Below are 23,250 nucleotides of genomic sequence, written 5' to 3'. Positions count from 1 at the left end.
GCTGGGATTCAATGGTTAGTAACTTGTGGCCTCAAAATGGAGTGATAGACGACTACTGAAATTTAATTTTTCTTTAAAGCCCAAAGGAACTGTCCCAAGACTTTCCAAAATAAGTCTGGAAAAAAAGAAACAATTTTTAGAAGAAATAGGGAAAAAAATGTCAGAACTAAGACTCCAGCCAGACCAAGGGCCCCCAAATCAAGGTGTTGTGGACAATATGGATTTCCAACTCAAAACAAACAGTACGGCAGTTCCTCCAAAAACTAGGCACCGAACTGCCTCATGAGCCATAATTCCCCTCCTGGATGTGTATCCAAAAGAACTGAAAGCAGGGTCTTGAAGAGGTATGTGGACGCCCATGTTCATAGCAACACTCTCACAACAGCCGGCAGGGAAAAGCAACCCAAGTGTCCGTTGACAGATGACTGGACAAACAAAATGTGGTCTACACATGCAATGGAATGCTGTTCAGCCTTAAAAAGGAGGGAAATCCTGCCACATGCTACAACATGGATGAACCTTGAGGACACTGTGGTAAGAGAAATATGCCAGTCACAAAAAGCCAAATACCATATGATTCCACTTATCTGATGTACCTAGAGCAGTCAAATTCATAGAGATAGAAAGGAGAAGAGTGCCTGCCAGGGGAAGGGGGGAGAGGGGCTGTTCTTTAATGGATATAGTTTCAGTTTTTCGAGATGAAAGAGCCCTGTAGCCCAGGGGCACAGCAGTGTGAGTATACTTAGTACTATTGAACCATACACGTAAAAATGGTTAAGAAGGGAAATTTTATGTCATGTGTTTGTTACCACAATTAAAAATAAAGAAAATAAAATAAAGGAAGGAAATTCTGACATACAACATGGATGAACCTTGAAGACATTACGCTAAATAAAATAAGCCAGACACCAGATGACAAACAGTGTATGATTCCACTTACATGAGATAGCTAGAGTAGTCAAATTCAGAGACAGAAAGAAGAGTGATGGTTGCCAAGGGCTGGGAGGAGAGAAGAATAGAGAGTTACTGTTTATTTGTTACAGAGTTTCAGCTTTGCAACATGAAATGGTTCTAGTGATGGATGGTAGTGAGAGTTATAACAATGTGAATGTACTTACCACTGAACTAAACACTTAAAAATGATTAAAACAGAAAAGTTCATGTTAATGTATCTTTTGCCACGATTTTATAAAATAGGAAAGAATGGTTCAAATAGTAAATGCTACGCTATGTACATTTTACCACATTTTTTTAAAAGCAAATAGGCCATGACACTTTATGTGAAATAAATGTCAAGACCAACAGTCACCCCCCAATTATCCATTAAGAGTTTATATCTGGACAGCTAACATGAAATATCCCAAACATCCCTGTTCAATTTAAAAGGTTTCTATAGCACTTTCATGGAACCCTGTCTCAAAAAGATCAACAGAGACACACAACTTAGAGATAAGCAATCTGAGCCAGGTAAAAGATAAAAAAAGATGCAGTATCCTCCCCAACTCAATCCTCCTGAAAATTCTTTCCTGCAGAACAAGCTCAGCATCCCCCCCTGCACAGGCTGATAGGCAGCCCAGCCCTCCTGCTCTATATCCACTATGCCTGGGGCTCACGTCTCCCCAAGGTTCCAGGACACTACTGAAGAGCACCCTTGCACGGGCCTGCAGAATGTATAGGTGGTTGGAATGAGGTGGAACAAAAAAAACCTAAGACAAAATATTTCTCCTCCACTGCTTACTTTTTCAGGAAATAGAAAGCCAGAGTATCAAAAATCACTCAACACTAACACTAAATGAGAAAACAGTAATCATGGTACAGAGCAAAAAAAAGCTTCAGAAATCTAGTACAACCCTATCACCGAGCCTCCTTGGACCTAATGCCACCTAAGCGCTGAGGATCCCAAAGGACTGAGCACATTCTCAGTCAATACTAAACCTCTGCTAGTTTTACTGTTGTACTGGAAAACAAACAAACAAACAAACAAATAAGCCCCAGGTAGTGAAGAAGTTCATCCAATGTTAAGATGTTGCAGTCCGAACCAGATACCCATCCAAGACTTTGTCAGGGACACTAAGCTGACATTCAAATTCTAAGCGCAGAAAAGGAAGAGCTCTCCATCCTACAAAAGGCAATGTGGGTGCTCTGTATGGCTCCTGGCAGCCAGCCCCACAATGCCAGTACCTGATGGGTGACCTTGGGAACTTCAGACACCAATGTCACACCACCTGCTTCCATCACAGACATACTGTGGGTGGTGACATCTGTGTCTGCATCTGGGACTCACTCTAGCCTTCCTGCACTCCCACAGCCTTCTGTCACTGTGAAGTCACCACTTAAGAAACCTGCACATGGGGGTGGAGGGCGGTAGGAGAGGGTGACAAGGGAATAAATGGTGATGGAAGGAGACTTGACTTGGGGTGGTGAACACACAATATACAAATGATGTGTTATAGAATTGTACCCCTGAAATCTATATAGTTTTATTAACTAATGTCACCCCAATAAATTCAATTTTAAAATAAGAAGAAAAAAGAAATCTGCATGTATTGCTGAAGAGGACTCACACTTACACAGGGTTGCACCACTTATTCTACACACAGCTCATTAGTCATCCACTCTACAGAAATTTACTGAACGCCTGCCTATCTTGGGCCAGGCTCTATTCTAGGCATTAGAAATATAACAGCAAATTCAGTTCATGGGGATTACATTCTACTCTTGGTGATCCACAGCCGCACAAAAGGCAACCCTGTTCGACATCTGTTCGACATAGTTTACACGGAGTTCTCACATAAGGCTCAGAAATATCAGGAGAATCCCAGGTTTCTGGTTCTACGTCTGGTTCCAGGCTGTACTACTCACCACACTAACAAATGCTCCTCCTTTTTCCTTCCCACTGATTGTGAAATAGCATAGTAACGCAGCTATTGCAGAACAGGAAATAAACTCAGAAAGGTTAAATGCTTTGCTCAAAGTCTAAAACCTAGTAAAGTCTTCCCACGTCACCCCACTCTGGCAATGAACTTACCTGCTAATTGCATCATCACACGAAGATGAGACCACACATCATGAAAATTCACCAGCTGTTTTACTGGTACAACATCCTTCCCACTCTTCGTCCTTTGGAGAAAGGCTTCTCCCCACTCTAAAGAACCATGTGGTACTGGTATGGGACACCAATACAGCATCCCATCACCCACCCCTATTGGTTGGGTCCACTGCTGGGCCAATCTCAGTCCTCTTTCCCTGACCACGATGATTGAGCCTCACATGGACACATGTGCCTAGTCAGGCCAATCGAAATCCTTCCATGAGATTTCTCTGTCTAGGCTAATTGGGTAGAGCTCCCTTATTCCCTGGTCAAAAGACTGTGAAGATGGAAGCCCAGAGGCTGGAGACAATGTTCCAGGCCCACAGGAAAAGAGGGCCACATTCGGGATCAACCATCCAAAGGCCAGTTTCCCCAACTCATGCCAAGGTTTTGGAATATATAATAAATTTGTCTTTTCTGGACATCTGACCAAGATGGAGGTGTAGGTAGATTCAGGATCTGCCTCCTCACACAACCAAAAAAAAAGACGACAACAAATTTAAAGATAAAAAATAACCAGATCTGCCAGAAAATCAAAATGTATGGAAGTCCAACAACCAAAGAGTTAAAGAAGGAACATTCATCCAGACTGGTAGGAGGGGCAAAGGTGGCAGCTGGAGCAGGGAGGACTTGCAGCAAGGCAGCAGCTGGAGGACCAGGGCAGGCAAGGATGTGGCTGACAGACCAGGCGGGCCCACATTTGTGTGTGGATAAACTGAGAGGAACAACTGGGGAGCAAGACAGACTGCAACCCAGGGTTCCAGCACGGGGAAATGAACCCCCAAAACCTCTGACTAAAAAACTTGTGGGGGTTGAGGCAGCATGAGAAACTCCTAGCCTCACAGGAGAGTTTGCTGGAGAGACCCACAGGGTCCTAGAACATACACGAAACCACCCACCTGGGAACCAGCACCACAAGTCCCCAATTTGCTTGTGGGTACTCGGGAAGTAACTGAAAGCAGGAGAGAGCCAACAGGGTTCCCTCTCATACCCCTCCCCCACATACAGCGTCACAACTGCAGCCAAGTGGGTTGCCCTGGTGAATACCTAAGGCTCTGCACCTTACTACATAACAGACACACAGGGACAATATAATATGGCCGAAATGAAAGAACAGCTCATAGCTCCAGAACAAAAACAACTAAGCGACGAAGAGATAGCCAACCTATCAGACGCACAGTTCAAAACATTGGTAATCAGGATGATCACAGAATTGGTTGAGTATGGTCACAAAACAGAGGAAAAAGTGAAGGCTATGCAAAGTGAAATAAAGGAAAATGTACAGGGAACCAACAGTGAAGGGAAGGAAACCAGGACTCAAATCAATGGTTTGACACAGAAGGAAGAAATAAATATTCAATCAGAACAGAATGAAGAAACAAGAATTCAAGAAAATGGCCCTGGCTGGCATAGCTCAGTGGATTGAGTGCAGGCTGGGAACCAAAGTGTCCCAGGTTCGATTCCCAGCCAGGGTACATTCCTGGGTTGCAGGCCATAACCCCCAGCAACCGCACATTGATGTTTCGATGTTTCTTTCTCCCTCTCTCTCCCTCTCCCTCTCCCTCTCTCTCTCCCTCTCTCTCTCTCTCTCTCTCTCCCTCTCTCTCTCTCCCCCTCCCTCCCCCCTCCTTCCCTTCCCTCTCTAAAAATAAATAAATAAAATCTTTAAAAAAAAAAAAGAATTCAAGAAAATGAGGAGAGGCTTAGGAACCTCCAGGACAACTTTAAATGTTCCAACATCGGAATCATAGAGGTGCCAGAAGGAGAAGAGAAAGAGCAAGAAATTGAAAACTTATTTTAAAACATAATGAAGGAGAACTTCCCTAATCTGGCAAAGGAAATAGACTTCCAGGAAGTTCAGGAAGCTCAGAGAGTTCCAAACAAGTTGGACCCAAGGAAGCACGCACCAAGGCACATAATTCCATTACCCAAGATTAAAGATAAGAAGAGAATCTTAAAAGAAGCAAGAGAAAAGGAGTCAGTTACCTACAAAGGAGTTCCCATTAGACTATCAGCTGATTTCTCAAAAAGAAACCTTGAGGGCAAGGGGCTGGAAAGAAGTATTCCAAGTCATGAAAGGCAAGGACCTACATCCAAGATTACTCTACGTATCAAAGTTATCATTTAGAATGGAAGGGCAGATAAAGTGCTTCCCAGGTAAGGTCAAGTTAAAGGGACTCATCAACACCAAGCCCTTATTATGGGAAATGTTAAAGGGACTTATCTAAATCCCTTTAGATAAAAGGAAAAAGATCAAAAATACAAACAGTAAAATGACAACAAACTCACGACTATCAACAACCAAACCTAAAAAAACAAAAACAAACCAAGTAAACAACTAGGACAGGAACAGAACCACAGGAATGGCGATCACAGGGAGAGTTATCAGGGGGGAGGGGGAGGTGGGAAAATGGGGAAAAAGGTGCAGGGAATAAGAAGCATGAATGGTACGTACAAACTAGACAGGGGGAGATTAAGAATAGTATGGGAAATGGAGAAGCCAAAAAACTTATATGATCCGTGGACATGAACTAAAATGGGGGAATGCTGGTTGAAGGGGTGGTATTGGGAGGAAGGGAATAAAGAAGGGAAACAATGGGACAACTGTAATAGCATAATCAATAAAATATATGAATAAATAAATAAATTACTCTCTTCTGACTAATACACTTTGGGCTACATTTCTGTCACTTCCAATAATCTTTCTCTTAGAAAACTCTTCTCAATTATTACGTCCAAGTTCCTCCACCCCTTTCTCTCAAATAACACAATTAAAAGAAAAACTACAATGGTTGAAACTTTTACTTAGTTCACTGTCCCTGCTGACCCTCCAGGACTAAGTAGATGAAGAAAAGGAGGCTGGTACTTAAGAGAGTAGGGAGAGAACAAAAGGCCCAGGTAACCTCTGATGAATAATAAATAATCCACACCTGACAATCGGCAGTCAACTGCACTCGTCCTACTGGAAAAACCTGGCAGGGTTATTCCTTTTTAAAAAATTCCTCCAGCTGTAACTTCTGACAAGTGTACAATGCCTAAATTCCAAGAGATATCCAAACCCCTCACTCAGCTAGCCATTGTGACCCTCCAGATTACCTTTACATCCCCATCCACCCAGAGCCAGTGCCAATCCCCTGCTCTACCCGAGCTGGTCTAATTCTGCAACCTGGAAACATACTGCTCCTCTCATGGCTAAGCCTACTGCCCAGAATGTCCTCCTCCTTTCCCTATGCATTTTCAAAGTGCCCCTTCAACACCCATCTCAAGGTCCAGTCCCTCCACAAAGTCTCCCTCAGCTTCTCCAGCAGATGCTGCTGTCTTCATTGTCTTAACTCTGGTGAAGCTGAGTCAGCCAGCTCACTAGGAAACTAAAGAGGAGGTAAAGAGGAAACAAGAAGAAAACATTCAGCTCTGAGTACATTAGAGGGGCCAGTGGGCAACTACCAAGTTCTGCCACTTCTGCCCCACAAGAAAGGCCTGATATAAAATGGTTTGGGGAGCCCTACACATTTAGATGGTAATTAGAGCCCCTAGGAGTGGGCGAGAGTATTTAGGAAAAGCCTCTAGTATACAGAGCTTTAAAAGGAGGAAAAAGCCTGCTTGCAGTGTATCACTCAATTGATCTGTCTCCTAATGTCACTCTCCTAAGTGTCCCATTCCCCCCACTAGGCAGCGAGCTGCAAGCTGGAATTACATCCTATGCACCCCATCTCTGTCTGCACCCCAGCCCCACCTGGACTGAGCACAGAACCAAGCACTTCAGTCCTCCCTGACTGAAGTCACATTCTGCCCTCCCAGGGGCTGAGGCAGGCAGTGTGGCACCCTTAGCCCCATCTCACAGATGAAGACACTGAGGCTCATAGCCAGAAAGGGGCTCTCAGGAACAGGCAGTGGAGTTTCCTCAAGTGAAAAAACCCAGATGTTAGTAACTGAATCAAAGAGAAAAAACAAAGGACTGTGTGGGTTCCGAGTGAACAAACAAGATCCTGGTACAACTGTGGAAAAAACCCCAGAGACCTGAGCCACTCAGAGGAAAACAACAGTTCTCTCCTATTTCTACTCTGCGAGGGGGGTGCAGAGAGAATCACTTCCTCCTTACAGATCCATGTATAGGGATGAGGAAAGTCTACATAATTCCACAATGCAGGAAATGGCCTGACATTATAGTGGGAGGGCCTAATCAGGTGTTAGGAAAAAGTGTGCCCCACACAGAATCAGGAGCACTGTGCTTCACCTTGACTCCAGCTCCTCCATGCCCTGCAACTTCTGGCCTGTCTTCACACCTCACAGGTAAGGTCACAAAACTCAGCACAATGCAGGAAAGACATCCCTCATCACACTTAGGAATGAGACAGACTGAGCTTTCTCCCATAAGGAGGGCTCTCTGGCTAAAAGAAAAAAAAGTAGGAAAACCACCGCACAGTAAGTCACCCATTACAAAGACCTCAACACTCTGTTGTTTACTTGTACATCACGTCACTTCTCCCCTAGAAGCTCTAGATGGCATCTTGCCACAACAAATGCTACCCTATATGTTTTTCTGAAGTATTAACTAAACTCAACTTCCCCTTGAAAATTATTTTTCTGAGGATGTAATAACTCTCTGCAAGGCTACAGAACTCTGCATTGTAGTAAAATGTGGGTCTGAAATCCTTACCCTTGGGAATAAAATCCAAACTCTATTCCATTCCTTCCTCAGAGGTCAGGACCAGCTCCTAGAACTTTGGCCCTGCAAGGCCCCATCTTGTCCACCAGGCAAGGAAAGGGAGAGGACCTAATTAATGGCAATTCACCCATCTATTCCAGAGATTAAAGTTAGTACTAACTTTACACACCCCAACAGGACTTGAGTCTACACTCTAACTTCTATGCTTCCTTAATAAAGCTCCTCCTTCAAAGACAGATAAATGGACAGACAGACTTCTGGCCTGTCTTCACACCTCACAGATAATGTCACACAATCCAGCACAATGCAGGGAAGACATCACTCATTTCACTGGGGTTGCCACAGAATTAAGTGAGATAGTAAAGCAAGTGGTAAGATACAATATGCTGAAAGATAAAAAGCAATTAAAAAGAAAAAAATTACCCCATTGACATTTCCCTCTGTCCTTATCCATCTTTGTACCTTCAAAAGCACCATCCCAAGACTTGATCTGCCCAGAAACTCAGATATGATCATAGTAGGGGGGACAGCACACGGGCAGGAAGAGGTGTAAATGCTGGAGAGTCACAAACCCAAAGGGAAGACAAAAGGGCCATCAAAAAAAATGATGTGCTGAGTGGCCAGCAGTTTAGTCTCTCTGTGTGTCAGTTTCCTCCACTATAAAAAGTGAGGTGGAGTGGGTCAATATACATAGAAGCTGTTACCAAGAGCACCTTATAAAATCATCTGCTTAATAGTGAGGCTTCTAACAGCCATATAAACGGGTCTCATCAGCCTTTGGCCTACAAGTTGCTACAGTTTGTCAGCCCTCTAGGTTCACTCTTAAAATAAAGACAAGAAATAGAAACGGTGGCACTTGCAGCTTCCTGGCTCTGAGCGTGTTAAATAAAACAGCAGGTCATAATTGAAAACTGGTGTCCAATACTTTGAGCATTTTAACCACTTCAAGGCAGAGTTTTCCCTCTGGCAAGGTAAGAATAATAGCTCACAAAGTAACAACAATTAAATGTGATAAACCAGAATGCCTGCCACAACAGTAGGTGCCTAATAAATGCTCATTCTCTTCTTTCTCAGTGCTACACCTTTCTGGAGCTTCCTTGCCTGAAAGAGTGGCCTTCCACACTCCCCAACCAGGCCAGTCCAAGCCTACCACTCGTCACAAACTCCCAGCATAACCTCCACACACAAAAACTCACAAATCCGTCACCCTACCCCCACCCCGGGGAACCGACCACCATTCTTCCCTCCTCACAGCTCGGCACCGTCAGGGAGGGATTTGAGCCCCAGCAGCCACTACTAGGATTTTCCCATGGTGCAACGCAACTTCCCCAACTTTTCCGGGCCCACAGTTTCCAAAGAAACCTAGCAGGCATTGTGCATAATCAGCCACAAGTCTGGACTAGCGAACAGACTGAGCTCTGGGCAGAGGGCGCGGGGAGATCCAGAAAGTGAAAAAGCACCGGTGGTCCTGAAACCAGGTGGCAGGGACCAAAATTCAGGTCCTGGGCCAGGTTCCATGCTTCTATACCGTACCACTGATTAAAGGCTAACAGAGGCTCTCAAAGAGCTGGTGGATGGTAAAGAGCCTTAGAAATGCGCCTGACAGACATCCCTCAGCGGTCCCCGGAGGCTAAACCTGGCTGGACCTGGCACCAGAGAGTCAAGGCCTGCAGTGCCCAGTATTGTTCACAGAGACGGCGAGGCTGGCGGAGGAGGTGTGAAATAAAGATCCGCGCGTCACCCCTTCCCCAAGCGAGCTAAAGGAGAAAAGGCTGTCCCCGTGGCCAGCAGCAGTGAGAGGAGTGGCCCTCCCGAGTTCCCCCTCCGCGAGCAGGAGAGAGAAGTCGTGGGAGGCAGGTCCCAGAGGCTAGGCAGGGGTCCGACACTCACCCGCGCCCTCGGCGGGCTGAGGCGGGCCGACAACGCCGTTCAGGTAGAGAATAGGCAGCAGGTGAGGCTGCGTCTTCTCCAGCGCCGCGCGCAGGTCCTGGAAGTGGTCCCTCTCCTTGGTCAGGAGCAGCTTGAGCAGCAGCTCCGCCTTGGTGCCTCCCGCCTCCTCGTCCAGCTGCCGCCGCTCGCCGGGGCTCAACGCTCCCGCGGCCTCCAGCAGTCCGAGCACGGCCTCCACCTCCGTCATGGCCTGGGCCAGGCTCTGCTGACACTGGGCGAGCAGCTCCCGGCGCTGGGGCTCCATGGTGGCGGGCCGCCCCGCCCCGCCGGACGGCTCCCGGGCTCCCGAGGGGCCCCGCGGCGCCTTGGGGCGGCGAGCGCCTGGCTGCAGCCCTAGCGTGCCGGGAGCCGTAAGGCGACGGGGGCCATGAGCCGGGGGTCCTGGGTGGGCTGGGGGCCCGGGCGGCGGGCGGCGCTCAGCTGCGGCCGCCTCCCGGGCTCAGGAGCGCAGCCATGTTGGCGGCGGCGGCGGGACTGGAGGAGGAGGAGGAGGTGGAGGAGGAGACGGAGGAGGAGGCGGAGGTGGGGACGGCGGCCGGGGCGCGCCCCGAGGCCGGGCTCCAGCTGGGCAGGCTCCCCCTCCCCCTCCGCGCGCGCCGCCGGTCGCTCCCTCCGGGCCCCGCGAGAAACTCGCCCAGACACCCCGGCCCCCGCGCCGTTCCCCAGACCAGATCCCAATTCCAAGTGGAAAGTGTCCTGGGTAGGATTCGCCAGGGCCCCGACGGCTCAGCTCTGCGCGGCCCGTGAGCCCCGGTTCGGCTCACAGGAACCCCCGCAGCCGCCGCCCGCTCCGCCCCGCCACGGCCGGAGCCCAGCTTTCGCCCGCCCGGTCCTCCACTCTGGTCCCTCGCAGCGCTGGGATGGCGGGCCCCGAGGGGATAGACCAGGGGAGGGGTCCTGCCCCGGAGGTGGGGGCACAGTGCTCAATAGCTTTCCCAGTCCGTGAGGCCCAGGCGCTGCCAGGGATGAGGGGTGTGGATTTAGGAGCCCCACGAGAAGCCGCCGGAACCCCTAACCCCATCGGCCAGGCACACAGCCAGCCCTCAAACAATTGGAGACCTCTCAAACAAAGAACACTGACCCCATCCAGGGCCTCTTAATCTGAGAACTCCAAAAGAAAACTTGGAGACAACTGAGGGTGAATGGGCTCCCCTAAACTTGGACATCTCCAAATTAAGACCTCCCCGGAATCTGTGAGAGTTCCCCACCTCCGAAGAGCTTTTAATACAGAGACTTTCCCAATATAATCGGCTGAATTTTGGTTAATCAGGACCTTTCTTCTCACGCCCATTTGAGATGGGTTTGTCCCCAGAATCTAAAGGATGTTGGGAAGAGGAAGGGATGTGTTCCGGATGCGGAAGAAAGTGGCAGTCGTCTACCGTAGAGCGTTATTAATCTTTTGGGCAACAGAAGTGCTCTCCCTGCTAGAGGTCACCCCCAGCGGGTGAGGGCCATCAATGGACTAGAGAAATAGAAACCTTGCTTCTGTGATGCCCCAATGAGGATCTAAGGTCCTGCCCCAAGTATGTCTTCTGCTTCCATCACAATCCTTTGCGGACACATACCACTTACCTTCAGAGAGAACAAGGTTCTTAAAAGCTTAAATCCCAACTGCTTGCACTCAATTACCCCATTACCCTAGTGCAAAGTGAGATCCCAGGGCCATTGCAAATGTATGTCTGCGTTGTAATGGGTGAATCTCACCAACACTGGGAGCCAGGCAAGCTTTTCCTACTGTCACTCCCACTCCCATCATTCTCCTTCCAACAAAAGCGAAATTCTCCTTCAGATTCTCTTTTTCAAATGGGAGGAGCTGCTTGTATTTAATGGAAACAAACTCTATATTTGTGATTAAAACAAGAGTACCAGAATTTGCACTTCAGTTTTGGGTTTCCCTTTAAGTAAATGCACAACATGAGAGCAAATCCATTACCCTGGCTGAATTCAGTATCTCCTCTGGAAAATGGGGTGTGGAGAGTGTGTTCAATCAGGGGCTATTAGCTTTGGGTTCATGAATAAGCCTGAGGGTGTCAATGAAGCTTTTGAAATTATCTGAACTTTTCTGTGGATATTTATGTATATTTTTAGGATAGAGGTCCATAGCTTTGACTGAACTCTCTAAAGCTTCCTTGACCCCAAATAGATACCACTGGCAGAACAATACTATTTTAAGCTGCCTCCCTGCTCAGAGACTCTGGGCTTCTGTGGCCAAGCGAGGTTCTAGGAGAGGGGAAGGCTGGCTCTTGCACAGTGCCTGGGGTCCAGACGGGCTCCCTAGCTCCTGGGGCCCCCCCCTGCCCCTGAGAGGTGGTTCCCCCTTCTGGCTGACACTTACCTTACAGCAACTGCAGAGCCTAAATCATCCATAAGGCATGCACCCTTCAGGACACACCTGGACTTGTGTTCTTAGCTGTATTAACTAGAAATCTAGGGAGTGGGAGGAAGGTGAAAAGGTGGGGATGGGGAGTGGGAGAAATTGAGACTAATTTGGTTTATGGTTAGAACCAATAGTAAGTCTCCATTCAAAAGCAAGGGGTACAGGAGACAGAAGGAGGCAAAAGGAAGGCACTATCTCCCAGCAACCCCTAAAAGGAAGGTGGGGAGCATGTGTGTTTTGTCCCTGGAAGACTTCCCAGGAAGCAAGCAGTGAGGAAGTCCATTTGCTAAGAGTACTTTCTCCCAGGGGCTGTGCTGTGATGGACACTACTTTCAACAAACCCTTTATTGGAAACTCTGGGGTTTTATGCAAAACATAAATTCTGGAAGAAATAGTTTACTTTAGAAGTATATTCAACTTTAAAGTTCCTTGAACCAGTGATTTTGGTATGACTTTGAATTCCTGTAGCATTTATACCCTTCAGGGCACCTTCCCGCACACTATATCCTTTGTGCCCTGCTTTGGGTTGAATTGTGCTCCTCCCTCCCCTGCTCCAAAAAAAAAAAAAAAAAAAAGATATGTTCAAACCCTAACTCCTAGTACCTGTGAATTTGACCTTATTTGGAAATAAAACCTTTGCAGATGTAATCAAGTTAAAATGAGGTCATAGATTATGGTAGGCCTTAATCCAATGACTAGTGTTCTTATAAGAAGAGGGGAATTTGGACTCAGGTGCGCACACACAGAGGAGAACACCATATGGAGACGGAGGCAGAGGTTGGAGTGATGTGTCTCCAAGCTAAGGACCACCAGGGAATGCTGGGAACCACAAGAAGCTAGGAGAGAGGCTGGGAACCGGTTCTCCCTCAGAGCCTGCAGAAGGAACTAACCCTGCGACATCTGGGTTTTGGACTTTTGGCCTCCAGAACTGTGAGAAGCACATCTCTGCTGCTTTAAGCTCCCCCTGCTGCCACCCCCCGCCCCCGCAAAGTTCATGGTAACTGGTCATGGAAGTCCCAGGAAATTAATACAGTCTCATCACAATGGGGTGGATAGGAAAAACAAAGATGGGCATCCCCTTTACAAGCCACCCTGTCACATTAGTCTTTTACTGTCAGAATTTCCCTATAGATTTACCCACCTCTCCTGCTTTCCTGTGAACTTAGCAAAAGAGGGTCTCTCCTCCTTGAGAACAGCCTTCCCATGGTCTGGATATAATCCCTGCACCTTACACACACAGACACACACACACACACACACACACACACACAGTCTCCTTTCCCTCGGGCTCATGCTTCCCTCTCCTTTCTCAGCAAACAGGCTCAAAGCTCCCCTTCCCTCTCTCCACCACCTGACATGGGGACCTGTATGTGTTCACAGAGCTCTCGCTTTTAAGTTGGAGCTTTACAGTCCAGCTTCTGAAAACAGCTCTGCACAGAAAACTGCTCTCTTCCCATTAATCCCTTGCTGCCACCATAAGACCTCTCCTTCACACCTCCTCCAGCCTCAGTTCTGCCCTATGTCACCCCACTCTGAGAAGATCCTTTTCTCCCTCTAGCCCCTCCTTCCCTACTGGCTCCTTTCTCCCCATAGTCGACTCTTCATTTCTCTTCCTTCTCCACATAATAATGGGAAATCACTTTGGAGCTGGACAGATAGGAGCTCAGATCCCAATGCTGAGACTCACAGGCTATGTATTCCTAGGTTAGTTACTGAACTTTCCTGGGCCTCTATTCTTGCATCTCTAAATGGGGAGTAGAGGGTTATTAGGAGAATCTAATGCCAGGACTTACACAAAGCCCTAGCATAATGCCTGGTCTCTGGCAGAAGTATAGTATAGTATAGACCCCGGAATGTAGTGCGGGAGCTGGCAACTTCTGCAGTCATAATGCCTGATTTAAATACTATTTTTGCAACCTGTTATCTGGGTAATGTTGATTAAATCTACCTGTGCCTCAGTTTCCTCATCTGTAAAATGGGGGTATCGATGACAGTATCAAAGTGGTTAATGCTCAGTGGTAGGTGCTACTCTTGTAGCTCCCACTCCCATCCATCTGAAAGGAAAAACTGTTCACAGCCTATAGCAACAGGTTTTGAACAGAGGTTTCCAGGTTCCTGAATGAAAGATTTGCATTTTGCTTGTGTTTAGATGGTGAGCAGGAGCCCCTTCTACCTTGCTGTCTGCTGTATTCTCCTAGCAGGCACTTGGCATGTGTTAGGTGCTCACTAGATATTTTATAATTAATAAGTTAACATATGAATGAATGAACTAAAGAATTTTGCATTGAAGCCCCTTTTCAAAAACATATCTGCTGTAAGTGGAAAGATGAGGAAGGACGACACCTGCAAAAGGAGTGGCATCATAAGCAAAGGCAGAGGTTCACACACTCTCTCAGGTGCCCCAGGATGTCTGATGCAAGTTGGGAGCTCAATGCCACGCCATGCCCTGCCCACTGCAAAGCCCCTGCCTCCTGGAGACTAAGCACAAGACCTCTGCCCTCTCTTTCCTGCCTTGCCTTGCCTATAAACTTGGTCCATCAGACTTTACTAAAGATGCCCCTGGTCAGAAATCCATGCTGAGCTGAAGGCACCAAAGCGAAGGTAGTCCTAGGGCCCAGCCCCTTCCAGGTTTCTACAAGCACAGTCCTGCCTGGAAGAGTTAACCCTTTGATTCAGAGCCCTTTCTCCACATCTCAACTTAGGTGTTACCTGCTTTAGGAAGCCAGGCATGCCTTACCAACCTCCACTCTAAAGGTCTAGATGTCTCTGCTCCTTGCTCTCAATGCAGCTTTTTACCTCCCTTTTATTAACATTATTCAGTGTGTATTGTTAAAATAGTGTACTTCTTTGTAGCCCTGTAGTAGACAGAATGCCCCCTCAAAGATGTCCATATCATAGTCCCCATAATCTGTGAGTATGAAATATGTTAAATTACATGGTTAAAGGGACTGTGCATATTTGACTAAAGTTACAGTCTGAAATATGGAGTAGCCCGGATTATCCAGGTGGACCCAATATAATCACACAGGCCCAAAGCAGAGAATTTGTCAGGCTGGAGGCAATAGAAGGGAAAGTCAGGGAGAAAGATTTGACTTGCCATTGCTGGCTCTGAGATGTAGGGGCCCGCATGCAAGGACCAGAGAGAGGCTCTAGGAACGAAGGGCAGTCCACAGCTAACAGCCAGCAAGGAAACAGAGACTTCAGTCCTACAACAGCAAGGAACTGGATTCTGTCAACAGCGTAACAAGCCTGGAAATGGAGACCAGCTGACCCTTCAGTTAGACACCAGTTGGCCAACACCTTGATCTTAGCCTTGTGAGACCCTGAGCAGGGAAACCAGTCCAGCCAAACTGTACCTCTGACCCACAGAGCTATGAGATACTAAATGTAGATAGTTTTAAAGCTCTAAGTTTATGGAAATTTGGTTATGGCCACAATAGAAGACTAACAATCCCCAAAGACTATGAGCTCTGCAGGGACAGCAGCAGTATAAACTGGTCCACTGTCAAACCCCGAGTACCTAACCACAGTGTCTGCCATTTGGCAGGCACTCCAGAAACCCTGCTGGGTGAAGAAACGGAAAGCTCTTCATCCACCAGGGCTGGTTTTGGGCTAATTACTTAAGGCATGTTTGAAAAAGAAAATCCAGTTTTCCACCAGCGACTGGAGGAAAAGTTTTCAAATGAAGATACCTAAGAAACTGGGCCTTCTGTGTAGGCTGAGTGAACTGGGGCCTCTGATCCTGGATCTTTAATGGAAAAGCAACAGCCGTTCCCGGGAGAAACGGGTCCCAGTGCCCTCCTCCACATGCGCAGTTCCTTTGACAGTAAACAAGACGTTCTGCAAGAGTCTGTGCGTGTGAGAGCATGTGTGTGTGCATGCAAGCCTGAGTGTGCACTGTGACAGAAGTGTGAGGGCATCGTAGGCAGCAGTGGGACAGTTTCAGTGTCAGTGTGGGTGTCCGTGAGTACAAGTTGGATGTGTGTGAGTGAAGAAGCGATTGTTTCTAGGATGGCTTTCCATCCCACCCTGGAAATTGCAGGTGGCCCAACACCCAAGATGTGACATTTAAAAGGATTTCCTTTTATATCCATTCCTTCCCTGATGGGCACTTGAGCTGCTTCTGGATCTTGGCTGAGCTGCTTCTGGATCTAGTAAATAATGCTGCAATGAACAGAGTAGTGCATATATTGTTTCAAATTAGTTGTTCTGGGTTTTTTCAGATATATTCCCAGAAATGGAATTGCTGCGTCATAAGGCAGTTCCATGTTTAGTTTTTTGTGAAAACTCCATACTGTTTTCCACAGTGGCTGCTCCAGTCTGCAATCCCACCAACACTGTACCAGGGTTTCCTTTTCTCCACATCCTCACTAGCACCTGCTGTTTGTTGGTTTAAGAGTTGCTGTATGTTCACACGATGGAATATTACTGGCCCATAAAAGAAAAGGGGGGGGTAGGGGAAGTGGAAGAGGGTAAAAGGGGGATAAATGGGGACATGAGGATGGAGAGAGAATTTGCTTTGGGTGATGGGCACATGATGCAGTGTGCAGTTGATGTTTTGTTGAGTTGTACACTTGAAGCCTGTATGGTTTTATAAACCAATGTCACCCCAATAAATTCAATTTTTAAAAAGTAAAAATAAAATAAAAGGATTTCCTTGAAGAATTCCTTAAAGCAATGAACTGTCCCACCATACTGAAGATGAAATTCTGTTTATGCAAATGTCGTGTTTCACACAACTTTTTAGAAATGTTATGCCAGTGAATGAACTATGCCTGTTTAGAAAAAAATTAGTTTACACTTGGCTATTGGTGGCTTCTCAAATCACGAAGATATTTTTCTTCTGGACTACTTTTGTTCTTAGTTCAGGAATAGCCCAGAGGCAAATGTCCTGATACTTTAAAACAGGAAATCTGAAAGAGCCTCACATCTAGTGATGAATCTTGCCCACAGGACCAGGACAGGGCAGAATTCTGAGATCAGAGATTCAAAGCATTTGACAATTTCACAGAGGATTAATTAATGATTAATAATAATTAACAGCTATTTATTGAGCACCGACTGTGGACTAGGCACCAGGCCAGACCCTAAGGCTGCCCAGCTCCTTCTACAAATGAAGAGCCAGGAAGTTGCCTGCCCAAAACCACACAGTCAATTACTGTCAGAACTTGGGCAAGGATTTACACTCGTCACCTAAATTCATTGCTCTGTGTACTCCAGACCCTGCCCTCTGCTGGAGTCCTCAGCTTCAGTTCTCCATCCTTTCTGAATACTACTCAAACAGTCTGCAGCAACTGCAAGTCTTATCCCCCAGCTCCTCACCCTGTACCTCTCCTTCTCATTAAAACACTCCTACGGTGTGTCTCTTCTACAGAAACCAGCCTGAGGTCACATTGGGAAAGTATCTGAAACTAATTCATAACTTCTTGGTTACTCCTGCCAAAGGATCGGCATTTTGACAACAATGATGCTGAACCTCAGGTCTGAGCAGCTGTCTGGGTGAACCCCACTGGGTCAGGACTGGCTGGCATAGTCTTCATCCGCACTCCGTCCATTCTTCAGAACACTGCTACTCCCTCACTTCCTCAACATTCTTCACTAGCTCCCCATTGCCTACAGGGCAACATGCAGCACCTTAGATAGACATCCAAAGCCTGCTGTCTTCTAACTTTATCTTCTCACCTCCTCCAGTGCTCCAGTGACCTACCCACTCTGTCCTCCCCTCGGGAGCCACTCCTTCTGGCTCCTCTTTACCTGCACAGCCCCCCTCTCATTCTTTAGGACCAGGAAACCCTCCTGCTCACTTTACCTGTCCCTTCCCAGAACTCCAGATGTGTTTACCCCTCGAATCACTCTCCCACATTGCTGTTATCTATTTCTTCACATTGTTCATGAGTTTCCCTGGGTTGTATTTCACCACCCAAACACACTGGGGTCAATAGCCTAGCACTATTATTTTTCTCAGCTCTCTCACAATATGGCCTAGGGTAGCGAAGACCTAGAGTAGGTGCTTCAGAAAAACTTGAAGATTGAAAGAACCAAAGCAAGGGAAAGTGGGGCAACACAGAGCTAGCAGCCTCTAGATCTCTGTTTAAAGGTCTCTTTTTTAGAAGCCCACCTATCCTGGCATCTCCTCCAATTATCAGAAGTGTGGTTCTATTCCCTTTAAGCAGTAATTTTTCTTTCTGGCACTCATCACTGTTTACATTATTTTTTATGGGACTCTGTGTTTAGCGACTGTCTCCCACTGACTGTAGCTCCACTGAACACCTATCCAGTTCACCTCTGTATCCCCAGCATCTAATCTGATGAATAATAGTCTCAAAGCTATTTGTTGAAAGAACAAATTAGAGAAGAAGAGGAGATTATTTGCTTCTGGTGCCTATAACTCTACTCAGGAACTCCCTAAGGGAGCACTTCTACCTCTGTAGCCTAGACCAAACCCAAGTCTGAAAGGACCAGTATCTGTGGGGTTATTACAACACCAGCCACAAAGCAAATTGACAGTCCCCTTTTTCTGAGTATTAAGTACATGCCAGGCACTATACTGAATGTTTCCACCATAGCTCCCAGTTATTGTCCACCACACCCAGAGGTAGTAGGTACCTTGATCAGCTCTGTTTTACAGATGAGGGACCTAAGGCTCAATATTCCTATACCTCCAAGCCTTACTAGCTGTATGTGTCTCCCGTCTTACAGGGGAGAAAATCTCTAGTGCAGGGAGTGGCCAAGAAGACTTAGGAATGTTTTCGAAAATGCATCAAAACTACCCCTGCCTTCAAAGGAATGAAATCCAGCTGCCGAAAAATGAGCCAGAAATCAATAGTGGTCCTATTTTTGCAGGCAGATGTAAAGTAGATGCCAATGAACTCGTGGGCCTGGTCAGACTCTTGGTGTGAGAATACCCTGAAGCCAAAAACAGCATGTTAGAAGGGACAGTGCAGCTTGGAACTCTGGCTTGGGTAAATCAGAAATCTACCTGGACCCCAACCCTTCCAGGGCATTTAAAGTCATTTAACACATCCTCTCAATTGTTTCTCCCCTCCACAGAGTGGTGATAACAATGTCTCAAGTCCATATGGAGGCTCAGAGAAGCAGCCGGCCCAGGCCCTCGAAGATGGCAAGTGATGGAATCAGAGTTATCATCAGCAGCCTTAGGAGCAACTGTCCCGGTGTCAGCACAGCACTCCTTCTAACCAAGTCACTTCTGTGCAGAATCAGCAGCTGGAGAAACAGCTGCTATAAAACGCTGGCCTCCAGATTCCAGCTGAGCCATCACCTTTCCCGGATTGTTCCTCGGTGGGAAAGCCCCGCCATGGGAGGCCTCATTTAGGCAAGTAGGTCCTATGAGATGTTCTGCATCAGACTATAGAAGAGGTTGCTGCCTGAGTGTAAGGCATGAAGACCTCTGAAAGACTGGATATACAAATGGACAATGGCCAGACCATATATAAAAAGTAGAACTCTGACCCCTAATTTGAAGCAGCCAGTTCAGAGTGCCAGCCCACCATCTACAGCAACCAGTACTGGAAACCAAAAATCAACTCCAGTAGAAATTGGCTCAAACAGCCAGAACTTAATAACTGACAGCTTCCCTGATTTCTGCATCCACTTGCAGCTTAGGACTAACTGGAGAAAGCCAAAAATGCTCCCCTAGACAATCACATAGACTGCTCATTAGTTAATCTGCCTCCCGCTTCCCCCTGCCAACAGCCTCCAATCAGAGCACACAAAGTCCTCCCTTTTCCCACCACTCTGCTACCCACCAAAGCAAGTGATAGCAGCTGCCACTGTTGCTAGAGCAAACTCCAAATAGAGAGCCTTGCTTGTTCTCATTTGGATAATGTTCATTTATTTCCACTCCTCCTAATTGTCTAATTGCTTTGTGACTCAGTTTTCTTACCTATAACATGGGATAATAATTTGGGGCAAAAATTTCTAGGGAGGAAACTGCCTTGGATGGTGGGGGAGCCTCCTGATACTACCCCTGTCCCTGGGTCATCTCTGATCTCAATTCAGCTGCCACATAACCTACTTCCCTTTTGTTCTTAGCACACCTGGGTACATCCACAAGTTCAGTTCCTTTCATTGTTCTCAAGACAGGAACCTGAAGCCCAGGAAGGAAAAGTGTCTGTGGAGGCCTTCAAGAAACCAGTCTGAGTCTCCAGTTTCTTTCCACTTACTCCCAGACTCCAAAAGCAAGTACATGAGCCTTTTGAGGAACTCCACAGGTATCACCATATGCCTTTGGTGAAACTGAAGCAGGCTAAAGAGAGCAACAGAAAGACCAGCTGTGGCCTATACATAGAGCTCTGCCCCGTGGACTCTTCCTCCTTAGTGTCAGGGCACCCCACCCAGCCTCTCTAACCCACTTTTATTCAGGGAGGCTGCCTGGCTCCAGAGAATTCCCTTCTCCTTTCCTGAGGTCAGCCTCACCCAAGGCTGGCCCCACCTTCTCACTAAGACAAAAGCAAGAACACAAGAATGAGTAGTTACCATCCTTTTAAGCACCGTGCCATGCACTATTTTAACAGCTTCACGTGTATCAACTCATAATCCTCAGAACATGCCTCCAAAGTATGTACCATTATTAGCATATTCACTTCAAAAATGAGGAAGTCACAGAGAAGTCAAGTAATGTGCCCAAGGTCACACAGTGAGCAAGAAGAACAGTGATGAAAAGCCATGTCCGGAGATGAATTCTTCACTGCCTCACTGTACCACCTCTAAATGTTTTCAAATTAACACAAATGCTAACAGAAGTATCTTTGGGGGGTGTTTCAAAGTTGGGAGCAAGATATATCGACATCTCAGAAAAATGCTGGGGTCTACCTTATTCATCCTTAGTGCATTTTGGTTCCACAAATATTCACCAAGCCCTGAGGAAGTCCGAGAGGGCAGAAATGAAAAAGGCCTTCTCCACCTCAGATCAAGCACTTTTCTGGGAACGAGGAGGCCACCCGCTAATCCTCCTACCAGTGACTTCAGGGCCTCCCAAATGGTGAAATGTGTCTTACATTCAGAAGAAAGCAGGATGTACATATCAATAGACAATACATGTGACACCAGAAGGGGGAGTGAATTTGACATCCAGATTCTTGGTGCCAGCCCAGGCCTACAAGGCCAGGCCCTCCAGGGCCAAGGATGGAGAATCTGAACCCAGAATAACCTAATCAATAGTCTCAGAAACAGTGGACTTCAAACTGGAACTCTACAAAGTCCCTTTCTAGGGACAGTGAATGCAGCCTGTATTTTAAGCTTGGAGAACTTCACACTGATTTGCATAAGGGCCTGAACCAACAATCCCCAAAGCAATGCTAGGTGGAGAGAGAACAGTGCTGCAAGGTCCCCTTGGGCCGCCAAGTAGATCTTCTTTAACCTCTGCTGCTGCCACCTCTGTTAGAATCCAGGCCCTGAAGGCACAGGGCCAAGTGAGGCCAGTTGGTGGAGACTTGTCTGCCCCCCCCCACTAGACTCTGAGCTGCAGGAGGAAAAAGGCCAGGTTTGTTCATTTTTATTGGTTAACTCCCTCCTGTCACCCCCTCCCTCCTTCTGACACTTTGGGACTTTCAGTAACTGTCAGCTGAATGAATAAATTAATGACAGAGGGAGACAGATGTGTTAACAGCTAACAGTAATTCAAGCAGAATGGAGTAAGTGCTAAATGGTGGCAGAATGAGTCATTATTGCTGACAGGGAAGGAAGAGGGAAGAGGCATTCATCCTCTCTCCCCTGCACTGTCAAAACAGACTCTTAACTCTTCCTCCCTTCCTGCCCCCCGCACGTTAAGAAGAAAGCAGAATGTGCATGTGTAGAGTTAAAGAATAATTCCAAGATGAACACCCATACAGTCACCCCCTTTTTGACCCTCAGGCTAGGAAATAGATCCTTGCCAGAACCCCAGAAGGCCCCTGATTTCTCCTCCGTGTCAGCCTATCTCCCCTCATGTCCCCCCCTCCAACCTCTGTCCTGAATCTGGTGTGAACATTTCTTGCCTTTTTTTATAGACTGGCCATGAATGTATGTATCAGTAGATAACACATTGTCTAGAGTTGCCTGGTTTTGAATTTTCTATAACTGCACAGTATCTTCTGTAGCTTGCTTCTTTTGTGCAACGTGATTTTCTTGGAGTGTTGCCCATGTAGATGCTCATTATTGTTCATTTGATTCTGTTATGAAAACACCCCCTCATTTACATAGCCATTCTCCTGTCGATGGTTATTGGAATTGTGTCCAGCCTTTGGTGATTACTGACAATGCCGCGGTGTGTGACTCCTAAAACATGGCTCAGGCCTGCTGCCCAGGTTGTTACAGTGCTCCGCGGTATAGGTTCCTTCCATATTGTGCCACTCTCCTCTGCACATGCTTGGGCTGCTTAAACTCCCATATGGCTGCTTGAGCTCCAGCCATCACATCTATATTTCAGCTAACAAAAAGGAGAAAAAAAGAAAGTGTCATCACCTTTTTGGAATGCACTTTCAGAAAAATCACACAAGACACTTCCTCCCTTATCCCAGTGGCCAGACTGAAGCTTACGGACACAACTAACTGCATGTGACCCAGAAATGCAGTCTTCATTCTTGGCGCCCTCATGCTCACCTGAAAGCTGGGAACTCTATCATTTAAAGAAGAGAAAATGGACTCACAGGACAATAAACACTGTCTGCCCTAGATGTCCTTGCTCAGAAGAGAATTTCCAAGCAGTTCTGCCTAATACTCTCACCACACAAACACAAACACAAACACACATGCACATGCACAGCCCATGACACAAAATGTTGGTGAGTGAAATACGTAGTTGACAAGCCACATCCTTAAACATTGCAAGCTAACTCTCTGTTCACCTAGGAAACTGTGGTGCCCACTGGCCAATGTTAAAGGAAGTTTTTTCCCCCCAGTTGTAATCTTGGCATCCTCCTCTCTAAGTTCTCCACTCCTGATTTTTTTTAAGTCTAGGGCTTCTCCACTACTGCCCGCCCAGCCTCTCCTAAGGAACTGGTAATTAAAGTCCCCTTGGAACATAAATGCTGCACTAAAACCACATGGGGTATCTTAGAAGCCCACCCGTCCAGCCCAGGTAAACATAGAGTAAATATATAAACCTAACTGCAGACAAGTCCACTTCTAACAATTCTAATGATCCTCTGCCTCAAAAGCTCCCTAGCT

At 46.9% G+C, this 23,250-nt stretch overlaps 1 protein-coding gene across 1 annotated transcript in view; it reads right to left on the bottom strand.

The window, feature by feature from the left end:
* DLG5 (discs large MAGUK scaffold protein 5) overlaps nt 1–10,183 on the bottom strand; it is a 118,579-nt gene extending 108,396 nt beyond the window's left edge. The window contains 1 exon segment of the mRNA XM_028513605.2: nt 9,648–10,183. Coding sequence (XP_028369406.1) covers nt 9,648–9,951 — 304 coding nt within the window. The 5' untranslated portion in view covers nt 9,952–10,183.
* Nucleotides 10,184–23,250: the final 13,067 nt, after the last annotated feature.

The sequence above is a fragment of the Phyllostomus discolor genome, chromosome 5, assembly GCF_004126475.2.
Source record: "Phyllostomus discolor isolate MPI-MPIP mPhyDis1 chromosome 5, mPhyDis1.pri.v3, whole genome shotgun sequence".
NCBI classification, from domain to species: domain Eukaryota; kingdom Metazoa; phylum Chordata; class Mammalia; order Chiroptera; family Phyllostomidae; genus Phyllostomus; species Phyllostomus discolor.
Note: the sequence above shows the minus strand (reverse complement) of the source record. Positions and strands in the feature narration are given on the sequence as shown.